We start from the raw sequence: 25,154 nt of genomic DNA, 5'->3' as shown, positions 1-25,154 counted from the left end.
GGGATTATGACTGATTCATCTTTACTCCTTCTTCTCCTCCTCATCCCTACCAGGTTATTTCAAAGCAAATCCTCCCAGATACTATTATCACTTCATCTATACGGATTTGGCTTTGTCCTAAATAAAAAAATCTCTGACTTTTCATGGAAATTAAATAAATGATCACTGGTCAATATTCTTGCTGTAGATCACTGATCTGGGTCCAGCCTTCCACAGCAGACGTAGCAACAGTATATTCTTTTTTTTTTTTTTTTCAATATATGAAATTTATTGTCAAATTGGTTTCCATACAACACCCAGTGCTCATCCCAAAAGATGCCCTCCCCAATACCCATCACCCACCCTCCCCTCCCTCCCACCCCCCATCAACCCTCAGTTTGTTCTCAGTTTTTAAGAGTCTCTTATGCTTTGGCTCTCTCCCACTCTAACCTCTTTTTTTTTTTTTTTCCTTCCCCTCCTCCATGGGTTTCTGTTAAGTTTCTCAGGATCCACATAAGAGTGAAACCATATGGTATCTGTCTTTCTCTGTATGGCTTATTTCACTTAGCATCACACTCTCCAGTTCCATCCACGTTGCTACAAAGGGCCATATTTTGTTCTTTCTCATTGCCATGTAGTACTCCCTTATGTATATAAACCACAATTTCTTTATCCATTCATCAGTTGATGGACATTTAGGCTCTTTCCATAATTTGGCTATTGTTGAGAGTGCTGCTATAAACATTGGGGTACAAGTGCCCCTATGCATCAGTACTCCTGTATCCCTTGGGTAAATTCCTAGCAGTGCTATTGCTGGGTCATAGGGTAGGTCTATTTTTAATTTTCTGAGGAACCTCCACACTGCTTTCCAGAGCGGCTGCACCAATTTGCATTCCCACCAACAGTGCAAGAGGGTGCCCGTTTCTCCACATCCTCTCCAGCATCTATAGTCTCCTCATTTGTTCATTTTGGCCACTCTGACTGGCGTGAGGTGATATCTGAGTGTGGTTTTGATTTGTATTTCCCTGATGAGGACCGACGTTGAGCATCTTTTCACGTGCCTGTAGGCCATCCGGATGTCTTCTTTAGAGAAGTGTCTATTCATGTTTTCTGCCCATGTCTTCACTGGGTTATTTGTTTTTCGGGTGTGGAGTTTGGTGAGCTCTTTATAGATTTTGGATACTAGCCCTTTGTCCGATATGTCATTTGCAAATATCTTTTCCCATTCCGTTGGTTGCCTTTTAGTTTTGTTGGTTGTTTTCCTTTGCTGTGCAGAAGCTTTTTATCTTCATAAGGTCCCAGTAATTCATTTTTGCTTTTAATTCCCTTGCCTTTGGGGATGTGTCGAGTAAGAGATTGCTACGGCTGAGGTCAGAGAGGTCTTTTCCTGCTTTCTCCTCTAGGGTTTTGATGGTTTCCTGTCTCACATTCAGGTCCTTTATCCATTTTGAGTTTATTTTTGTGAATGGTGTGAGAAAGTGGTCTAGTTTCAACCTTCTGCATGTTGCTGTCCAGTTCTCCCAGCACCATTTGTTAAAGAGACTGTCTTTTTTCCATTGGATGTTCTTTCCTGCTTTGTCAAAGATTAGTTGGCCAACGTTTGTGGGTCTAGTTCTGGGGTTTCTATTCTATTCCATTGGTCTATGTGTCTGTTTTTGTGCCAATACCATGCTGTCTTGATGATTACAGCTTTGTAGTAGAGGCTAAAGTCTGGGATTGTGATGCCTCCCGCGTTGGTTTTCTTCTTCAATAGTACTTTGGCTATTCGGGGTCTTTTGTGGTTCCATACAAATTTTAGGATTGCTTGTCCTATCTTTGAGAAGAATGCTGGTGCAATTTTGATTGGGATTGCACTGAATGTGTAGATAGCTTTGGGTAGTATTGACATTTTGACAATATTTATTCTTCCAATCCATGAGCAGGGAATGTCTTTCCATTTCTTTATATCTTCTTCAATTACCTGCATAAGCTTTCTATAGTTTTCAGCATACAGATCTTTTACATCTTTGGTTAGATTTATTCCTAGGTATTTTATGCTTCTTGGTGCAATTGTGAATGGGATCAGTTTCTTTATTTGTCTTTCTGTTGCTTCATTGTTAGTGTATAAGAATGCAACTGATTTCTGTACATTGATTTTGTATCCTGCAACTTTGCTGAATTCATGTATCAGTTCTAGCAGACTTTTGGTGGAGTCTATCGGATTTTCCATGTATAGTATCATGTCATCTGCAAAAAGTGAAAGCTTGACTTCATCTTTGCCAATTTTGATGCCTTTGATTTCCTTTTGTTGTCTGATTGCTGATGCTAGAACTTCCAACACTATGTTAAACAACAGCGGTGAGAGTGGGCATCCCTGTCGTGTTCCTGATCTCAGAGAAAAAGCTCTCAGTTTTTCCCCACTGAGGATGATGTTAGCTGTGGGCTTTTCATAAATGGCTTTTATGATGTTTAAGTATGTTCCTTCTATCCCAACTTTCTCAAGGGTTTTTATTAAGAAAGGGTGCTGGATTTTGTCAAAGGCCTTTTCTGCATCGATTGACAGGATCATATGGTTCTTATCTTTTCTTTTATTAATGTGATGTATCACGTTGATTGATTTGTGAATGTTGAACCAGCCCTGCATCCCAGGAATGAATCCCACTTGATCATGGTAAATAATTCTTTTTATAAGCTGTTGAATTCGATTTGCTAGTATCTTATTGAGAATTTTTGCATCCATATTCATCAGGGATATTGGCCTGTAGTTCTCTTTTTTTACTGGGTCTCTGGTTTAGGAATCAAAGTAATACTGGCTTCATAGAATGAGTCTGGAAGTTTTCCTTCCCTTTCTGTTTCTTGGAATAGCTTGCGAAGGATAGGTATTATCTCTGCTTTAAATGTCTGGTAGAACTCCCCTGGGAAGCCATCTGGTCCTTGACTCTTATTTGTTGGGAGATTTTTGATAACCGATTCAATTTCTTCGCTGGTTATGGGTCTGTTCAAGCTTTCTATTTCCTCCTGATTGAGTTTTGGAAGCGTGTGGGTGTTTAGGAATTTGTCCATTTCTTCCAGGTTGTCCAATTTGTTGGCATATAATTTTTCATAGTATTCCCTGATAATTGCTTGTATTTCTGAGGGATTGGTTGTAATAATTCCATTTTCATTCATGATTTTATCTATTTGGGTCATCTCCCTTTTCTTTTTGAGAAGCCTGGCTAGAGGTTTATCAATTTTATTTTTTCAAAAAACCAACTCTTGGTTTCACTGATCTGCTCTACAGTTTTTTTAGATTCTATATTTATTTCTGCTCTGATCTTTATGATTTCTCTTCTTCTGCTGGGTTTAGGCTGCCTTTGCTGTTCTGCTTCTATTTCCTTTAGGTGTGCTGTTAGATTTTGTATTTGGGATTTTTCTTGTTTCTGGAGATAGGCCTGGATTGCAATGTATTTTCCTCTCAGGACTGCCTTCGCTGCCTCCCAAAGCGTTTGGATTGTTGTATTTTCATTTTTGTTTGTTTCCATATATTTTTTAATTTCTTCTCTAATTGCCTGGTTGACCCACTCATTCTTTAGTAGGGTGTTCTTTAACCTCCATGCTTTTGGAGGTTTTCCAGACTTTTTCCTGTGGTTGATTTCAAGCTTCATAGCATTGTGGTCTGAAAGTATGCATGGTATGATTTCAATTCTTGTATACTTATGAAGGGCTGTTTTGTGACCCAGTATATGATCTATCTTGGAGAATGTTCCATGTGCACTCGAGAAGAAAGTATATTCTGTTGCTTTGGGATGCAGAGTTCTAAATATATCTGTCAAGTCCATCTGATCCAATGTATCATTTAGGGCCCTTGTTTCTTTATTGACCGTGTGTCTAGATGATCTATCCATTGTTTTAAGTGGGGTGTTAAAGTCCCCTGCAATTACCACATTCTTATCAATAAGGTTGCTTATGTTTATGAGTAATTGTTTTATATATTTGGGGGTTCCGGTATTCGGCGCATAGACATTTATAATTGTTAGCTCTTCCTGGTGGATAGACCCTGTGATTATTATATAATGCCCTTCTTCATCTCTTATTACAGCCTTTAGTTTAAAGTCTAGTTTGTCTGATAGAAGTATGGCTACTCCAGCTTTCTTTTGGCTTCCAGTAGCATGATAAATAGTTCTCCATCCCCTCACTCTCAATCTATAGGTGTCCTCAGATCTAAAATGAGTCTCTTGTAGACAGCAAATAGATGGGTCTTGTTTTTTTATCCATTCTGATACCCTATGTCTTTTGGTTGGTGCATTTAATCCATTTACATTCAGTGTTATTATAGAAAGATATGGGTTTAGAGTCATTGTGATGTCTGTATGATTTATGCTTGTAGTGATGTCTCTGGTACTTTGTCTCACAGGATCCCCCTTAGGATCTCTTGTAGGGCTGGTTTCGTGGTGACAAATTCCTTCAGTTTTTGTTTGTTTGGGAAGACCTTTATCTCTCCTTCTATTCTAAATGACAGACTTGCTGGATAAAGGATTCTCGGCTGCATATTTTTTCTGTTTAGCACACTGAAGATATCGTGCCAATCCTTTCTGGCCTGCCAAGTTTCAAAGGAGAGATCAGTCACGAGTCTTATAGGTCTCCCTTTATATGTGAGGGCACGTTTATCCCTTGCTGCTTTCAGAATTTTCTCTTTATCCTTGTATTTTGCCAGTTTCACTCTGATATGTCGTGCAGAAGATTGATTCAAGTTACGTCTGAAGGGAGTTCTCTGTGCCTCTTGGATTTCAATGCCTTTTTCCTTCCCCAGTTCAGGGAAGTTCTCAGCTATAATTTGTTCAAGTACCCCTTCAGCACCTTTCCCTCTCTCTTCCTCCTCTGGGATACCAATTATGCGTATATTATTTCTTTTTAGTGTATCACTTAGTTCTCTAATTTTCCCTCATACTCCTGGATTTTTTTATCTTTTTCTCAGCTTCCTCTTTTTCCATAACTTTATCTTCTAGTTCACCTATTCTCTCCTCTGCCTCTTCAATCTGTGCCATCGTGTTTCCATTTTGTTTTGCATTTCATTTAAAGCGTTTTTCAGCTCCTCCTGACTGTTCCTTATCCTTGATCTCTGTAGCAAGAGATGCTCTGCTGTCCTCTATACTGTTTTCAAGCCCAGAGATTAATTTTATGACTATTATTCTAAATTCACTTTCTGTTATATTATTTAAATCCTTTTTGATCAGTTCATTAGCTGTTGTTATTTCCTGGAGATTCTTCTGAGGGGAATTCTTCCGTTTGGTCATTTTGGATAGTCACTGGAGTGGTGAGGACCTGCAGGGCACTTCCCCTCTGCTGTGGTGTATAACTGGAGTTGGTGGGCGGAGCCGCAGTCAGTCCTGATGTCTGCCCCCAGCCCACCCCTGGGGCCACAGTCAGACTGGTGTGTGCCTTCTCTTCCCCTCTCCTAGGGGCGGGATTCACTGTGGGGTGGTGTGGCCCGTCTGGGCTACTTGCACACTGCCAGGCTTGTGGTGCTGGGGATCTGGCCTATTAGCTGGGGTGGGCAGGCAAGGTGCACGGGGGCAGGAGGGGCAGGCTTAGCTCACTTCTCCTTAGGTGATCCACTTCAGGAGGGGCCCTGTGGCAGCGGGAGGGAGTCAGACCCGCTGCTGGAGGGGTGGCTCCGCAGAAGCATAGCGTTGGGTGTTTGCGAGGAGCAAGCAAGTTCCCTGGCAGGGACTGGTTCCCTTTGGGATTTTGGCTGGGGGATGGGCAAGGGAGGTGGCGATGGAGAGCGCCTTTGTTCCCCGCCAAACTGAGCTCTGTCATCCCGGGGCTCAGCAACTCTCCCTCCCGTTGTCCTCCAGCCTTCCTGCTTTCTGAGCAGAGCTGTTAACTTATGACCTCCCAGACGCTAAGTCGCGATTGCTGTCGGAACACACTCCGTCCGCCCCTCCGCTTTTGCCAGCCAGACTCGGGGGCTCTGCTTGGCCGGCAGGCTGCCCCTCCGTCCCGGCTCCCTCCCGCCAGTCCGTGGAGCACGCACCGCCTCGCCGCCCTTCCTACCCTCTTCCGTGGGCCTCTCGTCTGCGTCTGCGCTTGGCTCCGGAGACTCTGTTCTGCTAATCCTCTGGCGGTTTTCTGGGTTATTTAGGCAGGTGTAGGTGGAATCTAAGTGATCAGCAGGACGCGCGGTGAGCCCAGTGTCCTCCTACGCCGCCATCTTCCTATCAACCAGCAACAGTATATTCTACCCCACGTGTACTAACACACCATTCTGCAGCTCAATGGGGGGAGAACTGACCTTTTAGCAACACAACCGTCCAATCTGTAAATGTAGTTTTAGTCCGTTCAGGCTGCTCTAATAAAGTACCATAGACTGGGTGGCTTATGAGTGACAGAAATTCATTGCTCACTGTTCTGGAAGCTAGAAGTTTGAGATCAGGGAGGCACCACGGTGGGCTTCTTTTGGGGCTCTCTTATAGGTTGCTGATTACAACTTCTCACTGTGTCTCTAAGTGGCAGAAAGAAAGCAAGTAGCTCTCTGGTCTCTTCTGATAAGGGTACCAATTCCATTCTTGAGGGTTCCACCCTCATGACCTAATTACCTCCCAAAGGCCCCACCCTCCTAATATCATCACATGGTGGTATTCGGATTTTAACATGAATGTGGGGACACAAGTATTCAGTCCACAACACATAATATACCACTCCACGTATTTAGGTCTTTGTTGACCTAGGTCTTTCTTTAAACAATTTTTTTTTCAGTACACAGGTCCTGCATACATGTTGTTAGATATGTACCTAAGTATTTATTTTTGTTTGTGCTATTGTAAATTGTACTTTTAAAAATTTCAGTTTTATAATTTTTCACTGCTAGTTATACAGAAATACAATTGATATTTGTATATTGACCTGTATCTTGCAATCTTGCTAACCTTGCTTAAGAGATCTAAGTACTTTTTTGATATTTTGTATAATCATGTCATCTGCAAATAAAGATAATTTCACTTCTTCCTTCTATCTGTATCCCTTTTACTTATCTCCCTTAGAGCACTGGCTGAGTGTTATGACACTTTTTCATAGTTCTCTGTTCCTTCCAAATATTTTCAAGCTTTTTAAAATTATCTTTAAACATAGTTACTATGCACAATTGCTTTATAGCATATATTTGATCATTCTGGTATTTGATTCTTTTGTGTATCTTTTATGTTTCTCTTGTTTCTGCTGTGTATTTTTTTATTAAAAATTTTATCCATTTATTTTGAGACAGAGACAGCATGAGTGGGGAAGGGGCAGAGAGAGAGGGAGAGAAAGAATCCCAAGCAGACTCCATACTGCCAGTGCAGAGCCTGATGTGGGGCCCGAACTCACAAACCGCAAGATCATGACCTGGGCTGAAACCAAAAGTTGGACACAACCAAGTGAGCCATCCAGGCACCCCGTTTCTCCTGTGTGCCAGTTTGTTAGGGCTGTTGTCACAAAATAGAACAAACTGAGCAGCTTAAACAACAGAGGTGTATTGCCTCTCAGATCTGGAGGCTAGAAGTTTGAGATTAAGGTGTTATTGGCATGGTTGCTTCCTTGAAAGGGCCGTGACATCTATTCCATCCTCTAACTTCTGGTGGTTTGCTGGCAATTTTTGACATTCCATGTCCTGTAGATGCCACCACCCTGATATGATTTCATCTTCATATGGTGTTCTCCTTGTATGCGTGTCTATGTTCATATTTCCTCTTTTGATAACGGCATCAGTCACAGGTTAGGGGCCCACCATATTCCAGTATAACCTTTTCTTAACTAACTCCATCTGCAATGACCCAACTTCCAAATAAGGTCATATTCTGAGGTGCCAGGGGTCAGGACTTCAATATATGACTTTTGGGGAGACCTAATTAAACCTAGAACATGTTGCTTCTCATTCATGGTGCCCTATGGCTTTATATATGTGGTTATCACTGACTGTGTTTGTCATGGAACTTTTTGAAAATATTATTTTCTGTAATATTTTGAAGTCTAGGTAGAGGTACTTTTCTTCAAAAAAGATTGTCTGATTCGACAAGGTACCTATAGTCACATCCAGTCTAGGAATATTAGCCAAGTTCAAGGGTTGAGATTCTCTAAATTACCTAAGTGATACAAACTCAAGCTACAAATCCATAAAGAGGTGCTTTACCTCTTATTCACACTTACTCTGATTTTATTGCTCCTTGGGCTCCCACCTTCGAGTCAAGAGGGTCTTCTGTTAGACAGCCCACCTTGTACAGACATGTACTTTGATATCTGACCCTTTCTCTCATCTACCACTCCATGAAGACATGAAAATGAAATTCAAAATTTCCAAGATTGATCAATGATCTGAGGGCAAAAGTGGTTTCTATGACCGCTTATCTCTGCAGATCACCATTTCTCTTTCAATTCTGGCTATCTTATTTCTTACTTTTAAAAAGATTTTTAAGAGGTAAATGGTCTTACCTAGAGTTTTTTCTCATTTTTTTCATCATGGTAAGTGATAAATTTTTTCTCATTTTATTTTTTTTTCCATCATGATACTCTTTTATCCACATCCCCTATTTCCCCCATCCCCTCTCCCACTTTCCCTCTGGTAACCATCAAATTGTTCTCTATAGTTAAGAGTCTGATTCTTGGTTGTCTCTCTCTTTTTCCCCCCTTTACTCATTTGTATTGTTAATTAAATTCCACAAATGAGTGAGATCACACGATTATTTGTCTTTCTCCATCTTATTACACTTAGCATTATACTCTCTAGCTCTATCCATGTTGTTGCAAATGGCAAGATTCCATTCTTTTTTATGGCTGAAAAACAGTCCACTGTATGTATGTGTGTGTGTGTGTGTGTACATATGTGTGTATATGTGTGTGTGTGTGTATACCACTTTTTCTTCATCTACTCATCTATTGATGAACACTTCAGCTGCTTCCATAGTTTGTGTATTTCAAATAATGCTACAATGAACATAGGGGTGCATGTATCCCTTTGAGTTAGTGTTTTTGTGTTTTGGGAGTAAATATCCAATAGTGTGATTTCTGGATTGTAGGATAGTTCTATTTTTAATTTTTTGAGGAAGCTCCATACTGTTTTCTGCAATGGCTGCACCAATCTGCATTCCCACAAACAATGCAAGAAGATTCTTTTTTCTCTACATCTTCACCAACACCTGTTGTTTCTTGTGTTGTTGATTTTAACCATTCTGATAGTTGTGAAGTGATATCTCATTGTAGTTTTGGTGGGCATTTCCTTGATGATAAGTGATGCTGAGCATCTTTTCATGTGTCTGTTGGCCATCTGTATGTCTTCTTTAGAGAAATATCTATTCATGTCTTCTGTCCATTTTTTAACTGGATTATTTGTTTTGTGAATATTGAGTTGTATCAGTTCTTTACATATTTTGGATACTAATATTTTATCAGATATGTCATTTGCAAATATCTTCTCCCATTCAGTAGGTTGCTTTTTAGTTTTGGACTAAAGGAAAGGACTATTTCCTTTGCTGTGCAGAAAATTTTTATTTTGATGTAGTATCAATAGTTCATTTTTGCCTTTATTTCCCTTGCCTCAGAAGACATTTCTAGAAAAATGTCAGAGAGATTACTGCCTATGCTCGCTTCAAGAATTTTTGTGTTTTCAGGCCTCACATTTAGGTCCTTAATTCATTTGGAGTTTATTTTTTTTTAATTTTATGATTTTTTTTAGTTTATTTTTGTATATGTGAAAGAAAGTGATTCAGTTTCATTCTTTTGCATGTGGCTATCCAGTTTTCCCAACCTCATTTGTTGAAGCTTATCTAGAATTTCAAATTTTAAATGGGAAGGAGTTGACCTGAATAACTTAACTTACTATTTTTCAGAAAAAAAGAATATTTAATTTCTCTCTTTCTTTTTAAAAATTGATTGTAGGGGTACCTGGGTGGCTCAGTCAGTTAAGAGTCTGACTTCAGTTCAGGTTATGATCTTGCAGTCCATGAGTTCGAGCCCCACGTCGGGCCCTGTGCTGACAGCTCAGAGCCTGAACCCTGCTTCGGATTCTGTGTCTCCCTCTCTCTCTGCCCCTCCCCCATTCATGCTCTGTCTCTCTCTCTCTCTCTCTCTCAAAAGTAAAATAAACATTTTTAAAAAATTTATCAAAGGGGCACCTCGGTGGCTCAGTTGGTTAAGCGTCTGACTTCAGCTCAAGTCATGATCTCAATGTTCGTGGGTTCGAACCCCATATCAGGCTCTGTGCTGACAGCTCAGAGCCTGGAGCCTGCTTTGGATTCTGTGTCTCCCTCTCTCTCTGCCCCTTCCCTGCTCACACTCTGTCTCTCAAAAATGAATAAATGTTAAAAAAATTTTTTTTAAACCTGATTCTTTATGGTAGCCTCCATAACCATCCCAAACTAGCATTTATGGAGGTTGTTTCAGACTAATGACTAATGAAATGCTTCTTCAAAGAGTATTTTTTGTTTAAAATCAGAAATAATTCAGTATCCTGTAATATGAGAAATTTTGAAATTCCATTTTCTCTCTCAGGATTTTTATTTTTTTATTTTTATTTGAGAGAGAGAGAGAGAGAGTGAGAGAGATGGGCAAAGGGACAGAGAGAGAGAATCCTAAGCAGACTCCATGTTCAGCACAGAGCCTGATGTGGGGCTCTATCCCACAAACCTGGAATCAAGACCTACGCATCCAAGCTCAGACCTAAGCCAAAATCAAGAGCCAGATGCTCAAATGACTGAACCACCCAGGTGCCTCCATCAGAGTTAATTTTTAAAACCTCACCTTATATTTAGGCTTATTTGGTGTCTACCAAAATGTGACAGAGGAAAAGTAGTTCTAATATGGAATAATAAGGAAAATCTACCTATAATATATGAAATAGACTCTTTAATGAAATTAGTATTTGAAGCTAAGGGTTAGCATCTAGGATTTAATATTATTGGAAGCTGTTCCCACTAAAGTACAACAAAGAAAATCACTACTAGCATTTTAACTTTATTTTTACTTTTTAGCATTTTAACTTTAAACAAGAAAGTGATGGAGATCTTTGTTACTGAGATAAGGGGAGTATAAATGGCTAACCTAAGAAGAAGGTACATTGTGGGGAGATCAAAATTTTTAAGGTCAATTTTGCAACTCTGTCTAGACAAATAGCAATTTATAGAAAACAGTGAACCAATTACCTAATCAGGTAACACTGAGAACATGTAATGAGATGACGGAATTTGGCTTGGTAGGGAGCCTGGTATTTAGCTTGGTAGGGGGTATAATAATGTTCTCTGAAGGAGAATCAAAGCCATGAAAGAGAGACAGCAAAGGCTCTGTCTTGATAATATTATTTCTTCTGCATGATCAGGCCATATCATGCTTTTCCCAACATCCTACTGATTCTTTGGATGTTCTTGGATGATAAGTGACTCCATTGAATTGTTCCTCCTTGCTTTCAAGTCAGCCAAACATGGGGACGGATTTGCCTCCAGGAATGAGGAATATGACTTTAAAACCTCCCTGTGTGTGACAGAGAAGCAAAGGAGTACTGCCCTGAGTGGCCTTAAATAATCTGGATGTGCTCTCCAGTCATAGTGAAGGGTGTGGGGTGTTTGGACACATTGTGAACTGAACCCCCACTCTCCACACACAGAACCCCAAAAGCTTGGCTCCATCAGCCCCTCTCCCTGCCCCACAACCAAACATGGGTTCTTCTCAGGTGAAGTGAGGGCCTTACCCGTGCTGTCCTCCCCAAGGCCTTCTGCAGCTTCTCGAAGCTTAATGTCCATCACCCTTGTGGAGATCATATCCAGTTCACTAAAATCAAATGGAAATTCATGTTAAAAGGGACATGCTTAACAGAAGTCAACAATGAGTAAAATGGTTTTGGTGATTGCTTTTTGCCCAGGACCTCACCTGCACACACCCCATCAGAGACAGATTCCAGGGCAGAGTACAGGACAGTATAGGCCAAAACCATGCCCACAGCTCAAGATTAACAGCCACATAGGTGTTTATCTAATCACTGATCAGAGTTCATGGAAAACATTTAACTGGAAAAAATGTTTGACCAAATTATACAATGCAGATTTGATTCCTTTCCTTCAAAAAAGCTTTTTTGGAAATTGTTTTTTTCATGGGTGAAACAGATAAAGGAGATTAACAGTACACTTATCATGATGAGCACTGACCAATGTACAGAAACGTTGAATCATTACATTATACACCTGAAACTAATATAACTCTGTACGTCAGTTATACCTTGATGTTTTTCTCTTATTCACTGTAAAAAGTACAGAGAACGAAAATCATCCATAATCCCACCTTAACCAAGGTTACTCCGATTAATGTTTGAATTTCCTTCCAATATTTTTGTCTACACAGATATGTGTGTGTACATGCACACATATACCTTGTTAGGAAGACTGACTTCCTGGTTTTCTTATATCATATCATTAAAATTCTTCATAAGTGTTAACTGTAATGGCTATGAAGTATTTCCATATAAAGCTGCAACATCATCATTAATTTACATTGAGTTTCTTTTCTGAACTTTTTATTATGAGAAATCTCAAACAGATACAAAAATACAGAGAATATATAATGAACTTAACATATTGTCACTCTTGTTTCATTTTTACACCTTCTCCCCCTCCCACTCCCACAAGGTTATTTCAAAACAAATCATCCCAGACATTATTATCATTTCATCCACATAGTTCCATGGTTTCTTCCTAAATTAAAAAGCCCTGACTCTTCATGGAAATAAAATTCAAGCTGTGTCCCTGCCTCTTTCATAGTTGACTTTAAAACAGTGTCCTCTACCCCACACATACTAACTCACCATTTATATATGGAAAGTTATTTCTTATTGGCAGTTACTATGAATCCTCAGACTTTAAAGGGGGGCTCAAATATCTAACTAACCAATTAACATTTAGCACTTGTACACAGCGCGTAATGAGAAATAATAGGAGAAATACAAAGAAAATATTTAACAGAGCAAAGGACTCATTGGTTTTTGCCAGAGTTGGGTCTAACATTTAGGTCTTTAATAATAATGCCAAAATGTCCATCTTCTGACCAGCCAATTCCTGAAAAGGTGAACAAAGCTCCACTGGCTTTGTTTCTTAGTTTGCATATAATTTAGCTCCCTAAAAATATCTGGTCAACAGAATCAAGGGAAAAAAACCCACATGATCACCTCAATTGATCCAGAAAAAATATCTGACAAAATTCAACACCCTTTCATGATAAAAATACTAAGAACAAAACAAAACAAACAAACAAAAAACAAACCCAGGAATAGAAGGAAACTCAACATAATAAAGGCCACGTGTGAGAAACCCACAATGAACATTATCCTCACCAGCGAAAAACTGAAAGCTTTTCCTCTAAGATCAGGAACAAGACAAGAGTCCTCTCACCACTTCTATTCAACACAGTACTAGAATTTCTAGCCAGGGAGATTAGGCAAGAAAAAGAACTAGAAAGCATCCAAATTGAAAAGGAAGAAATAAAGTTAAGTAAGTCTATTCACAGATGACATGATCTTATATGTAGAAAACCCTGAAGACTGCCCCTCCCCCATACAAAAAACTGTGAGAACAAACTGAGGGTTGATGGGGGGTTGTGGGGGGGAGGGTGGGTGATGGGTATTGAGGAGGGCACCTTTTGGGATGAGCACTGGGTGTTGTATGGAAACCAATTTGATAACAAATTTCATATTAAAAAACTGTTCGAACAAATAAATGAATTCAGAAAAGTTGCAGGACACAAAATGAACACATAAAAATCAGTTGTTTCTGTACACGGACAATGAACAATCTGAAAAGGAAATTAAGAAAACAATTCTATTTACAATAGCATCAAAAAGAATAAAATACTCAGGAATAAACTTAACCAAGGAGACAAAAGACTTGTACAGTAAAAACTATACACAGTTGTTGAAAGAAATTAAAGATACAAAAAAAAAAAAAAAAGGAAAGCTATCTCATGTTCATGGATCAACAGACTTAATTGTTACGATGTCCCCAAAGCAGTCTACAGATGCAATGCAACTCCTAGCAAACTTCCTGATCCCATAATGTCCTGCTGTTCTCTGATACTATGATGGGAGCAGGGGGAAGAAGCTACCACGGCATTTGAAAGAAGAGGCAGAAGAGAAGGAAAAGCAGGAAAATGTCAGAAGTAGTAAGGAGAGTGAAAATGGTAAGAGTTGCTTAAAAGTAGCCAATGATTACCCTTGGTGCCATTGTTAAGGCTGCCACTGAACTGGAAAATACAAGAGCAAGAGCTTTCTACTGCTTGAATTTGGAGTTAACTACAACAATTGTAATTAATTATCAAGCATGTAGTGTATCATTTGAGTTACTTCATTTAATCCCCAGGAATCTTTAGTATTCACATTTTGGGATTGAGAACATATATCAAATAAGCATATTAACTGGTTTAAAGTAGCAAAGCAGTATACACCAACCTGTATACTCGTGTGACTGTTCATCCACCAGGGGCAGACACTTTTGAGGCCTGGGGACACAGTGACAGGTGAGATCGATGTGCTCCCTGCCTGTTGCAGGTGCTGACCCACTGAAGGGGAGAGTCCTGAGCTGTCCTCTGAGGGGCTTATAGGAGCTAGGAAATCCAAAGGACACGAGTATCCACCTGAAATGGCTCTGTCTGTCAAGCAGCTCCTGTGCAGGAACATGCCAGGGCCCAGAAGCTAAAGGGGCCTCAGGAGACCATCCACTGGGTCTTAGTTTGGGGGGAAGGGGTTTGAGGCTGTCATTATATGTCTACTGTCACTCTTGAGAAGTCATGATGTGCAGGTTTATGTGAGAGTGCGTGCACATGCCCCACGGGTTGGGGTACAGAAGGGCGCCACATCCCACTGAGTGTGGAGCAGATCTAGATGCTCACACTTGCTTCTGCGTGGCTTGAACAATGTGGCTGTGATGAAGTGACACAGGGCAGAGGTTCAGGAGTAGGTGGGAGGGGAGAGGCCCAAGAGAATGACCCAGTCCTCACCCTGCTGTAAGGCACATCCTGGTGGGGCCCAGATACAGACAGCACTACCTGATGCCAAGGCTGCTAATGGACTGATGGAGGCAAAAGTCACTCCACAGATGAAGGGACCACATGGGAATCAGGCTCACCTCACATGAGGAGTTTTAAAACCTGCTCATTTTTTCTGTTCCAAACATCTTCAAACCAATAAGAATACAATATAGTACAGAGGAAAAGGGCAAAGCCTGGGACATTAGGCAGTCCTGGGGTTGAAGCCTCACTCTACCACATACCAGTGCTGAGCCTCAGTTTTCTTATATACAAAATGGGGATAGTAATACTTTAATTAAATGGACTGAGAACACAGCACACACAAGCCCTTGCTGAGAACAGCTGTCAGTTTCTGAAGCTTGTTCCTCACTGCATGCTTATGTAAGTCTTTGCATAAATGTAGATAAGAGCACACACAACCAGCACATCTGGTAGCAGGTGAGTTCGATTCTGTCTCACGAAGATAGTCTCCTTATGCAAGTAGCTCATTTTAGAGCCAACTTTATCAGCCAAAGATCCTGGATTCCCAGATGACACCTGTGCTTCCCAAAGTCCTGTAGCCTGAAGGACCGTGTACAGCAAGGTGAATCAAACCACTGCCAGGTAACTGGTAAGAACACATTCCAGGCCACAGAGGAATGTCTGCCCTCTGAGACTGTGGAGTGTGCAGACCTAGGACATCCTCTTCATTGACACTCCAGGGGGAAACATTCCACAACCGTCACCATGGAATGTCTTCTCTACTGGGCCCAAGGACTTGCCCTTCTAAACACACAACCTCCCCCACCCTCCCTGTAAAATTCAATGACAAGCCAGAAGAAGGAAAACCATAATGAGAAAGGCAATGTGGCAAACACCCCATAACTCCCAGCACCCCTTCTGCTTGAACTCAAAGTTCAAGTCAGTTTACCCCAACACCCTCAACCTTAGCTTTCTTTTTTCTCCCTTTAAAAAAAAATGTTAATTTTAGTTAGCTAACATACAGTGCAATATTGGTTTCAAGAGCAGAATTCAGTGATTCATCACTTACAACACCCAGTGCTCTTCACAAGTGCCCTCCTTAGTACCCATCACCCATCTAAGGGTACCCATAGTACCCTTAGTACCCATCAGTCCATCTCCTACCTCCCTTCTTCCATCAACCCTCCGTTTGTTCTCAATCATTTAGAGTCTACTGTGTTTTGTTTCTCTCTCTCTCTCCTCTCCTTTTGCCTCTTCCAATATACTCATCTATTTTGTTTCTTAAATTCCACATATGATGAAATCATATTGTATCTGTCTTTCTCTGATTGACTTATTTCACTTTCACTTAGCATAGTACATTCTAGCTCTAGAAATCTAGAAGATTTCCTTCTTGGTGGCTGATTAATATTCCATTATATATATTTAAATTTATTTATTGAAATTCAAGATAGTTAGCATCGTGTAGTATTGGTTTCAGGAGTAGAACCCAGTGATTTATCACTTACATACAACACCCAGTGCTCATCCCAACAAGTGCCCCCCTTAATGCCCATCACCATCTGGCCAACCCCCCAGCCCACCTCCCCTCCAGCAACTCTCAGTTTGTTCTCTGTATTTAAAAGTCTCTTATGGCTTGCCCCCTCTCTGTTATTATCTTATTTTTCTTTCCCTTCCCTTATGTTCATCTGTTTTGTTTCTCAAATTCCACATATGAATGAAATCATATATTTGTCTTTCTCTAACTTATTTCACTTAGCATAATATAATCTCTAGTTCCATCTACATTGCTGCAAATGGCAAGACTTCATTCTTTTTCATTGCTGAGTAGTATTCCATTGCGTGTGTATCCATACAGGTGTGTGTGTCTATACACACACACACACACACACACACACACATATCTTCTTTATCCATTCATCAGTCAATGGACATTTGGGCTCTTTCCATAATTTATCTATTGTTAGTAATGCTGCTATAAACATTGGGGGCATGTGCCCCTTTGAATCAGCATTTTTGTATCCTTTGGATAAATACCTAGTAGGGCAATTGCTGGGTCATAGGGTAGTTCTAATTTTAACTTTTTAAGAAACCTCCATACTGTTTTCCACAGTGGCTGCACCAGTTTGCATTCTTATCAACAGTGCAAAAGGGTCCCCCTTTGTCCACATCCTCACTAGCATATGTTGTTTCCTGAGTTGTTAATTTCAGCCTTTCTGACAGCCAGAAAGGAGTGGCAGAAAATATTCAATGTGTTGAATAGGAAAAATATGCAGCCAAGAATCCTTTATCCAGCAGGGCTGTCATTCAGAATAGAAGGAGAGATAAAGAGTTTCCTAGACAAACAAAAACCAAAGGAGTGCCTTACCACTAAACCAGCTCTGCAAGAAATTTTAAGGAGGGGGGGGCACTCTTAGTGGAGGAAAAAATAAAAAAGAAGACCAAAGCAACAAAGACTACAAAGGACCAGAGAACATCACCAGAAACACCAACTCTATAGGTAACATAATGACACTAAATTCCTATCTTTTTTTTTTTTTTTCAACGTTTTTTATTTATTTTTGGGACAGAGAGAGACAGAGCATGAACGGGGGAGGGGCAGAGAGAGAGAGGGAGACACAGTATCGGAAACAGGCTCCAGGCTCTGAGCCATCAGCCCAGAGCCTGACTCGGGGCTCGAACTCACGGACCGCGAGATCGTGACCTGGCTGAAGTCGGACGCTTAACCGACTGCGCCACCCAGGCGCCCCTAAATTTGTATCTTTTAATAATCACTCTGAATGTAAGTAGACTAAATGCTCCAATCAAAAGACATAGGGTATCAGAATGGGGGGGAAAAAAAACAAAGATCCATCTATATGCAGCTTACAAGAGATTCATTTTAGACTTAAAGACACCTGCAGATTGAAAGTGAGGGGATGGAGAGCCACCTATCATGCTAATGGAGTCAAAAGAAAGCCAGAGTAGCCATACTTGTATCAGACCAACTAGATTTTAAAACAAAGACTGTACCAAGAGATGAAGAAGGGCATTATATCACAATTAAGGGGTCTATCCATCAAGAAAAGTTAACAATTATAAATATTTATGCCCCCAACTTGGAAGAACCCAAATAAATATATTAATCACAAACATAAAGAAACTCTTTGATAATAGTAGGAAACTTTACTATCCCACGTACAACAATGAACAGATCAACTAAGCAGAAAATCAATAAGGTAACAATGGCTTTTTTCACATCCTAGACCAGATGGACTTAACAGATATATTAAGAACATCTCATCTTCAAGCACCAGCATACACATTCTTCTCAAGGGCACATGGAGCATTCTTCAGAATAGATCACATACTGGGTCACAAATCAGCCCTCAACAAGTACAAAAAGATCAAGATCATACCATGCATATTTTCAGATCACAATGCTATGAAACTTGAAATCAACCACAAGAAAAAATTTGGAAAGCCCTCAAATACATGGAGGTTAAAGAACATCCTACTGAAGAATGAATGGATTAATCAGGAAATTAAAGAAGAAATTAAAAAATACATGGAAGTAAAGGAAAATGAAAACACGACAGTCAAAACCCTTTGGGATGCAGCAAAGGCAATCCTAAGAGTAAAGTAGATTGCAATTCAGGCCTATCTCCAGCTTTCTGCCTTCTTGCACCAACCCCAAACCTGTTGTTCTGACAGCTCAAGTCCAAATAAAGGAAAACTTACTCTTTAAATCTGGACCTGAGGGGGTCTCTTCAGGGGTTCTCATTGACTCAAAAGGGGGCTGAGCCTCCAGCTCCCTCTGTAGTTCACAGCATTCATCAGTGTGATCTGGGCACCTACAGAATCTAGGGGAGTTCTACATCCAGTGAAGGCTCCCTGTGGGGGTTGCCCCACTCCCTCTCTATGAAACCTAATTGTAACCACAGGCTTCTTTCTAGCTTATAGAAGAATTTCATCATTAGCTGCAGCTTATATTGAAAAATTCTACAAAGGTTTATTCACATGAAGAATGAGAATAGATTTTAATATGGTATCTTAAAGGTTCCAATCTATTATATTTACCTATACAAGGCAAAGAAAAATATCTATAAACTGATTGCATACCCTGATCACATAATCATGCACATCCCTACAGACCTATTAATCCCACAATATCTTTCAGGCCATATTCATATCCCAGTGGTATTTTTTCTCAGCACTTGCACCTTTCTCCATAATGCCCACCCACACTGGGGCACCTGGGTGACTCAGTTGGTTAAGCAGACGACTCAGCTCAGGTCATGAGTTAGAGCCCTGAGTCAGACTCTGTGCTAGCAGCTTAGAGCCTGGAGCCTGCTTCAGATTCTGTGTCTCCATCTCTCTTCCCCTCTCCCACTCATGCCCTGCCTCTCTCTCTCTCAAAACTAAATAAACATTAAAAAAATTAACAACAACACTGTTAACAAAGACTTGTTTATAAGATATCTGTCTAGCATTCCCCACCCTTCCAAGACTTCAAGTTTGGAAGGGTGAGCTCTGTGCCTGTTGTGTCCATTGCGGTCCTACCAGCACCTAGGACAGTGCCTGGAGCAAGGAACTGAACACAACATAGGAACAAGACAGTTGACAAAATGAGAGAGGCTTCTGTAGATGACTGACACAGGGGCCAGTAAAATGAAAAGCAGTAAATCATCTGGTTCCTGAAATAGATCTATTTTTATAACCCAATTTAAGGCTGGGGAAATTCTCCAGAGAATTATGGAAACCTGACTTTGTAAAAAAATAAATAATCCTTATTGAAGGAAACTATATTTTATTTACAGAGCAACATGACTTTGAAAAGATTAAAAACAGAGCTAAATTTGGGCCGGGTGATAGTATTTCATAAGGCCAAATCTATGTGTGCTTCTCCTGTACTTTTTCCAGTGTCTGTGGCTGCTTTGATTTGGAGTCACCATGTCCTGGAGAAAGGTGACTCTACCTACACCTGTGTGGTTATACCTGAGATTCTGAGGGTGAGTGATGACAATTACAATGAAGTAACTTTAAAAAAAAAATTAAAGTCAATAATCACAGATCCACAAATGCAGTTTACGTTGTTTAAAAGCAAATGAGAACAAGTCTGAATACCAGTGTTCATGTGCCAAATCATTTGAAAATCTTAGAACCATTTCCAAATATATGCCTTGAAAGTATCATCTAATCACTGGAGTCTTTTACTTTTCAATGTCCTAAAAATGAGATAACACTGAGAGAGACTTCAGAGTCTTAGAGCTAGCTTTTCTTCCTAGATGATGCAAAAACTGATGGAAATATAAAATTCAAAAGTAATAGCTGAAGATTCTAATATCCGGCTCTCAATAACTGACAGAACAACTAAGCAGAAAATCAACAAAGAAATGAAAGATTTGAAAGAATAACATTAACCAACTAGAAATCTATGGAACACTCCACCCAGCAACAGAATAAAAAGTCTCCTCAAGTGCACATGAGAGATTTTATGGGATAGACCACAGATAGGCTATAAAACAAGCCTAGAGAGATTTAAAAGGCTTGAAATTACAGAAAGTATGCTTTCTGGCAATAGTGGAATGAAATTAGAAATAAGTGAGAGGAGATTTGGGAAAGTCGCAAATATGTGTAAATTAAACAATATTTTCCTAAGTAACCAATGAAATGGCTATATTAATGTCAGGAAAAAAAACAGGTTTTAAAACTATAACCATAGATAGAGTCATTTTATAATGATAAATTGGTAAATCCATCAGGAAGACATAACAGTTATAAACAGGTATGTACCTAAAACCAGAGTCTCAATATACATGCAACAAAAATTGATAAAATGAAGACAGACAATTCAATAATAATACTAGTAATTTCAATAATTGGGGACCTCACTTTCAAAAAAACAATAGGCAGAAATTTATCAATGACGTAAAAGACTTGAGCAATTGTATAAACCAATTTGAACATATATATATATATATATATATATATATATATATATATACATACACACACATACATATATATATCTCCATGAAAAAAATAAATTATATTCTCCAACCACAATGGAAATAAATTGGAAATCAAGAGCAGAAAGAATTTGGGGAAATTTACAAATATGTATAAATTATGCAATGCACTGTAAATAACCAATGAAGTCAAAGAAGAAATGACAAAAGAAATTATAACATACTTCGAGATGAATAAAAACACAACATACCAAGACATGTAAGATACATGCCTAAAGGAAAAATTATACCTACAAACACCTATATAAAAGAGATCTTAAACCAATATCATAACTTTCCACCATATGAAACCAAAAAGAAGAGCAAACTAAACTGAAAGCAAACAGAAAAAAGAACATAATAAATATCTGAGCAAAAATTAATGAAATATAGGATAGGAAAACATTTTGAAAATCAATGAAACAAGTCAGTTCTTCAAAACATCAACAAAATTGATCAACCTTCAACTAAACAAAAGGAAAGAAGATTCAAATTACTAAAACCAAAAATCAAAGAGTATCACTACTGACCTTATAGAAATAAAAAGGATTATAAAGGAATATTATGAATAATTATATTCCAAAAATATAGATAACTTAGATGAAATGGACAATTTCTGAAACCACTGAATTTGAATCAATAAGAAATAGAAAATATGACCATACTTACAGTAAGAAAAGGGACTGGTCACTTAAAATTTCCCACAAAGAAATGCCCAGGCCCAGAGATCTTCATTGTTGCATTCTATTAAACATTTAAAGAATTAATGGCAAACTTTCCTTTCCCAAACTGTTCTCCAAAACACAAAAAAAGGTAACAACTCCCAATTCATTCTATAATGCCAGTATTATTCTGATACCCAAACCAGACAAAGACCTCACAGAAGAAAATTACAGACAATATCTCTTATGAGTATAGTCACAAAAATTCTCAAGATAATACTAGCAAATCAAATCCACCAAACATAAAAGTGGGATTTATCCCAGGAATGTGGGTTGGTTTAATATATGAAAATCAATTAATTTAATGGCTGATCCTCGGCACAGAGACAGCCTACAGCAATTGAAAAAATAAAAATAAAAACAAAATCCAGCAAATCCTGAGAGAATCTGATTTCCAAAGTTACCACATTATTAGAGTCAAATATCCAGTTTTGAATCTATCCCTAAAAAAAGGACCCAAGGCAGATCTACTAGGCAAATACTTTTTTCAGTTTATTTATTTTGAGAGAGAGAGAGACAGAGAAAGCAAGTGAGGGAGAGGAGCAGAGACAGAGGAAGAGAGAGAGAACTGCAAGCAGGCTCCATGGTGTCAGTGCAAAGCCCAATGCAGGGCTTGATCCCAGAACTGCAAGATCATGACCTGAACCAAAACCAAGAATTGTACACTCAACCAACTGAGACACCCAGGTGCCCCTAAACAAAGACTTTAATACAAGTGTCTTAAATATGCTCAAAGAACTAAAGAAAGATGTGGAGAAAGTCAACAAAACAATGTATGAACAAAACAGAAATATGGATAAAGGAGAGAACCTAAAAAGAAACAACAAAAAAAAAATCTGGAGCTGAAAAATACAATAACTGAAAGAGTCACTAGAGGGATTCAAAGGCAGATTTCAGCAGGCAGAAGAATCAGAAAAATTGAAGACAGTGGAAAATATTGAGTCTGAGGAACAGAAAGAGAAAAGATTGAAGTACAAAGAATAGAGCATAAGGGGTTTCACCAAGTAGACCAACATATGCATTGTGGGAGTCCCAGATTGAGAAGAGAGAGAGAAAGAGGCAGAGAGAATATCTGAAGAAATAGTGACCCAAAACTTCCCAAATTTGATGACATGAATATAAACATCCAGAGAGGTCAATGAACTCCAAGTAGGCTAAACTCAAAAAGACCCACACTGAAATACATTATAATCAAACTGTTGAAGGCCGAAGACAAAGAGAATCGCAAAAGCAGCAAGAGAGAAGCCAATCAACACACACAAGAGATCCTCAATAAAGCAGATTTCTCTCAGAAACTAGAGGGCTGAAGGCAGTGGGCTGATGTACTCTAAGTGCTAAAAGGAAAAAATGTCAACCAAGAACCATATACATAGCAAAACTGTCCTTCAAAAGTGAAGGATAAATTAAGATATCTCCAGATAAACAAAACCTGAGGGAGTTCATTACCACTAGACCTGCCCTACAAGTATTGTTCAAGGGTGTCCTGCAGGTTGAACAAAAGGGCACTAGACAGTAATTTTTTTTAAAAGCTTATTTATTTATTTTTGAGAGAGAGCAGATGGAAGAGAAAGAATCCCAAGCAGGCTCTGTGTTAATAGTGCAGAGCCCGATGTGGGGCTTGAACTCACGAACTGTGAGATCATAATCTGAGCCAAAATCAAGAATCAGACATTCAACCAACTGAGCCACCCAGGTGCCCCAAGAGTAATTTGAAGCCATATGAATAAATAAAGCTCTCAGTAAAAGTAAACACATGGGCACATGGGTTTGCAACTCCACTTTTTATTTTCTATGTGATTTGAGACATATATATATATATTAGATCTAATATACCTAATATAAAATATTAGATTTATGAGACATATATATATATATATATATATATATATATATATATATGTAATTATATATATATATATATATATATGTAATTTGGCAGATAAGGGTTTGTTTTATTGAATGATTGATCTATATAACTGCCAAGGCCAGTATGTATAAACAAAAGAGGGGGAGTTTTATTTCTTGGCCTCTTCCTCCTTGGACACAGCCATGATAATTTCCTCCTTTTTGGCCTGGAGCCACTCTTCAAAGCACTTGAGGTGGTCAGTCTTCCTAGATTCATACTATCTTCTGAGCAGTCAGTGCAGAATTCTTATCCTCCTCATCCAGCACTGGCAGTACCCTTTCACTTCCTTATGCCCATAAGCCTGACCTTCTGGCAGGGCCAAAGTGTTTTTCTGCCACTGAGCCCAGGAATGGATAGTCACAGGCTCCCGGATGACCAGCCCATCTTTGATCAGCTTCCAGATCTGCTGATGGGAGTTGGCATTAGTACTTACATTGTTCTAATGGGGACCAACCAGACCTTTTTGCCACAATGGAAGACACCAGAGGTAAGCCTCTTCTAAAGCCTAATCATACTCTTGGAAATGGCCACAGTGGCAAAAGGAAAGAACTGGAATTTAATACATTTTTTAAAAAGCAATTAGTAGCCTAAGAGCTAGCAGTATTGTAACTTTGGTTTGTAACTCCACATTTTGTTTTCTATATAAGAGATTGATGCATTTTTTAAAATTATTAGTTTATGTTTTAGGACACATAAAAAATATAAAGACATTATTCTGTGATATAAACAACTGAAAAGAATGGATACAGACATGTAAGGAGACAGAGGTTTTTGTGTTACTAAAGTTAAGTTGGTTTAAATCCAAATTAAAGTGTTACAACTTTAGGATGTTAAGTGTTATTTATCCCCATGGGAACCACAAAGAAAATAGCTATGGAATATATACAAAAGGAAAGGAGAAAGGAACTGAAATGTTTCACTACCAAAAAATCAGCTAAACTCAAAAGAAGACAGTAATGCATGAAATCAGTGATAAAAAAAACTATAAAGTATAGAATAAAAAAGCAAAATGACAGAAGAAAGTCTCTCCTCATTAGGTAAGCCTTAAAGGGAAGGCGATTCTGAAATAAGCTATATCATGGATGAACCTTGAGGACATTATGCAAGTGAAACAAGCCAGTCACAAAAAGACAAATGCTGTATGATTCCACTACTTAGAAGAGTCAAAATTATAGTGAGACAAAGTAGAATGGTGGTTTCTAGGGTCTGAGGGAAGATGTAATGGGGAGTGATTAATGGCTATATACTTTGTGTTTTACAAGATGAAAAGCATTCTTGGGGCGCCTGGGTGGCTCAGATGGTTAAGTGTCCAACTCTTGACTTTAGCTCCGGTCATGATCTGACGGTTCATGGGTTAGAGCCCCGCATCAGGCTATGCATTGACAGTGAGGAACCTGCTTGGTATTCTCTCTCTCCCTCTCTTCCTGCTCCTCCCCTACTTGCTTGTGCAAGTGTGCTCTCTCTCTCTCTTTCTCTCTCTCTCAAAATAAACAAACTTGAAAAAAAGATGAAAAGCATTCTGGAGATAGATGGTGGTGATGGTTGTACAACAATATGAATGTACTTAGTCCCATTGAACTGTACACTTAAAAATGGTTAAGATGA

The 25,154-nt window shown here is 39.1% G+C and overlaps 1 protein-coding gene and 1 pseudogene across 3 annotated transcripts in view; both read right to left on the bottom strand.

The window, feature by feature from the left end:
- The window catches only part of CRACDL (CRACD like), a 144,914-nt gene that overhangs the window by 54,294 nt on the left and 65,466 nt on the right, over positions 1-25,154 (bottom strand). For all 3 annotated transcript variants that reach the window (XM_042981209.1, XM_042981210.1, XM_042981211.1), the window contains exon 2: positions 11,651-11,730. In XM_042981209.1, the coding sequence (XP_042837143.1) occupies positions 11,651-11,720 (70 nt within the window). In that variant the 5' untranslated portion in view covers positions 11,721-11,730. The remainder of the gene's footprint in view (positions 1-11,650; positions 11,731-25,154) is intronic.
- On the bottom strand, positions 23,659-24,062 carry LOC122237290 (annotated as a pseudogene).

Source organism: Panthera tigris, chromosome A3 (assembly GCF_018350195.1).
Source record: "Panthera tigris isolate Pti1 chromosome A3, P.tigris_Pti1_mat1.1, whole genome shotgun sequence".
Taxonomy (NCBI): Eukaryota; Metazoa; Chordata; class Mammalia; order Carnivora; family Felidae; genus Panthera; species Panthera tigris.
This window is presented reverse-complemented; position numbering and strand designations above follow the sequence as displayed.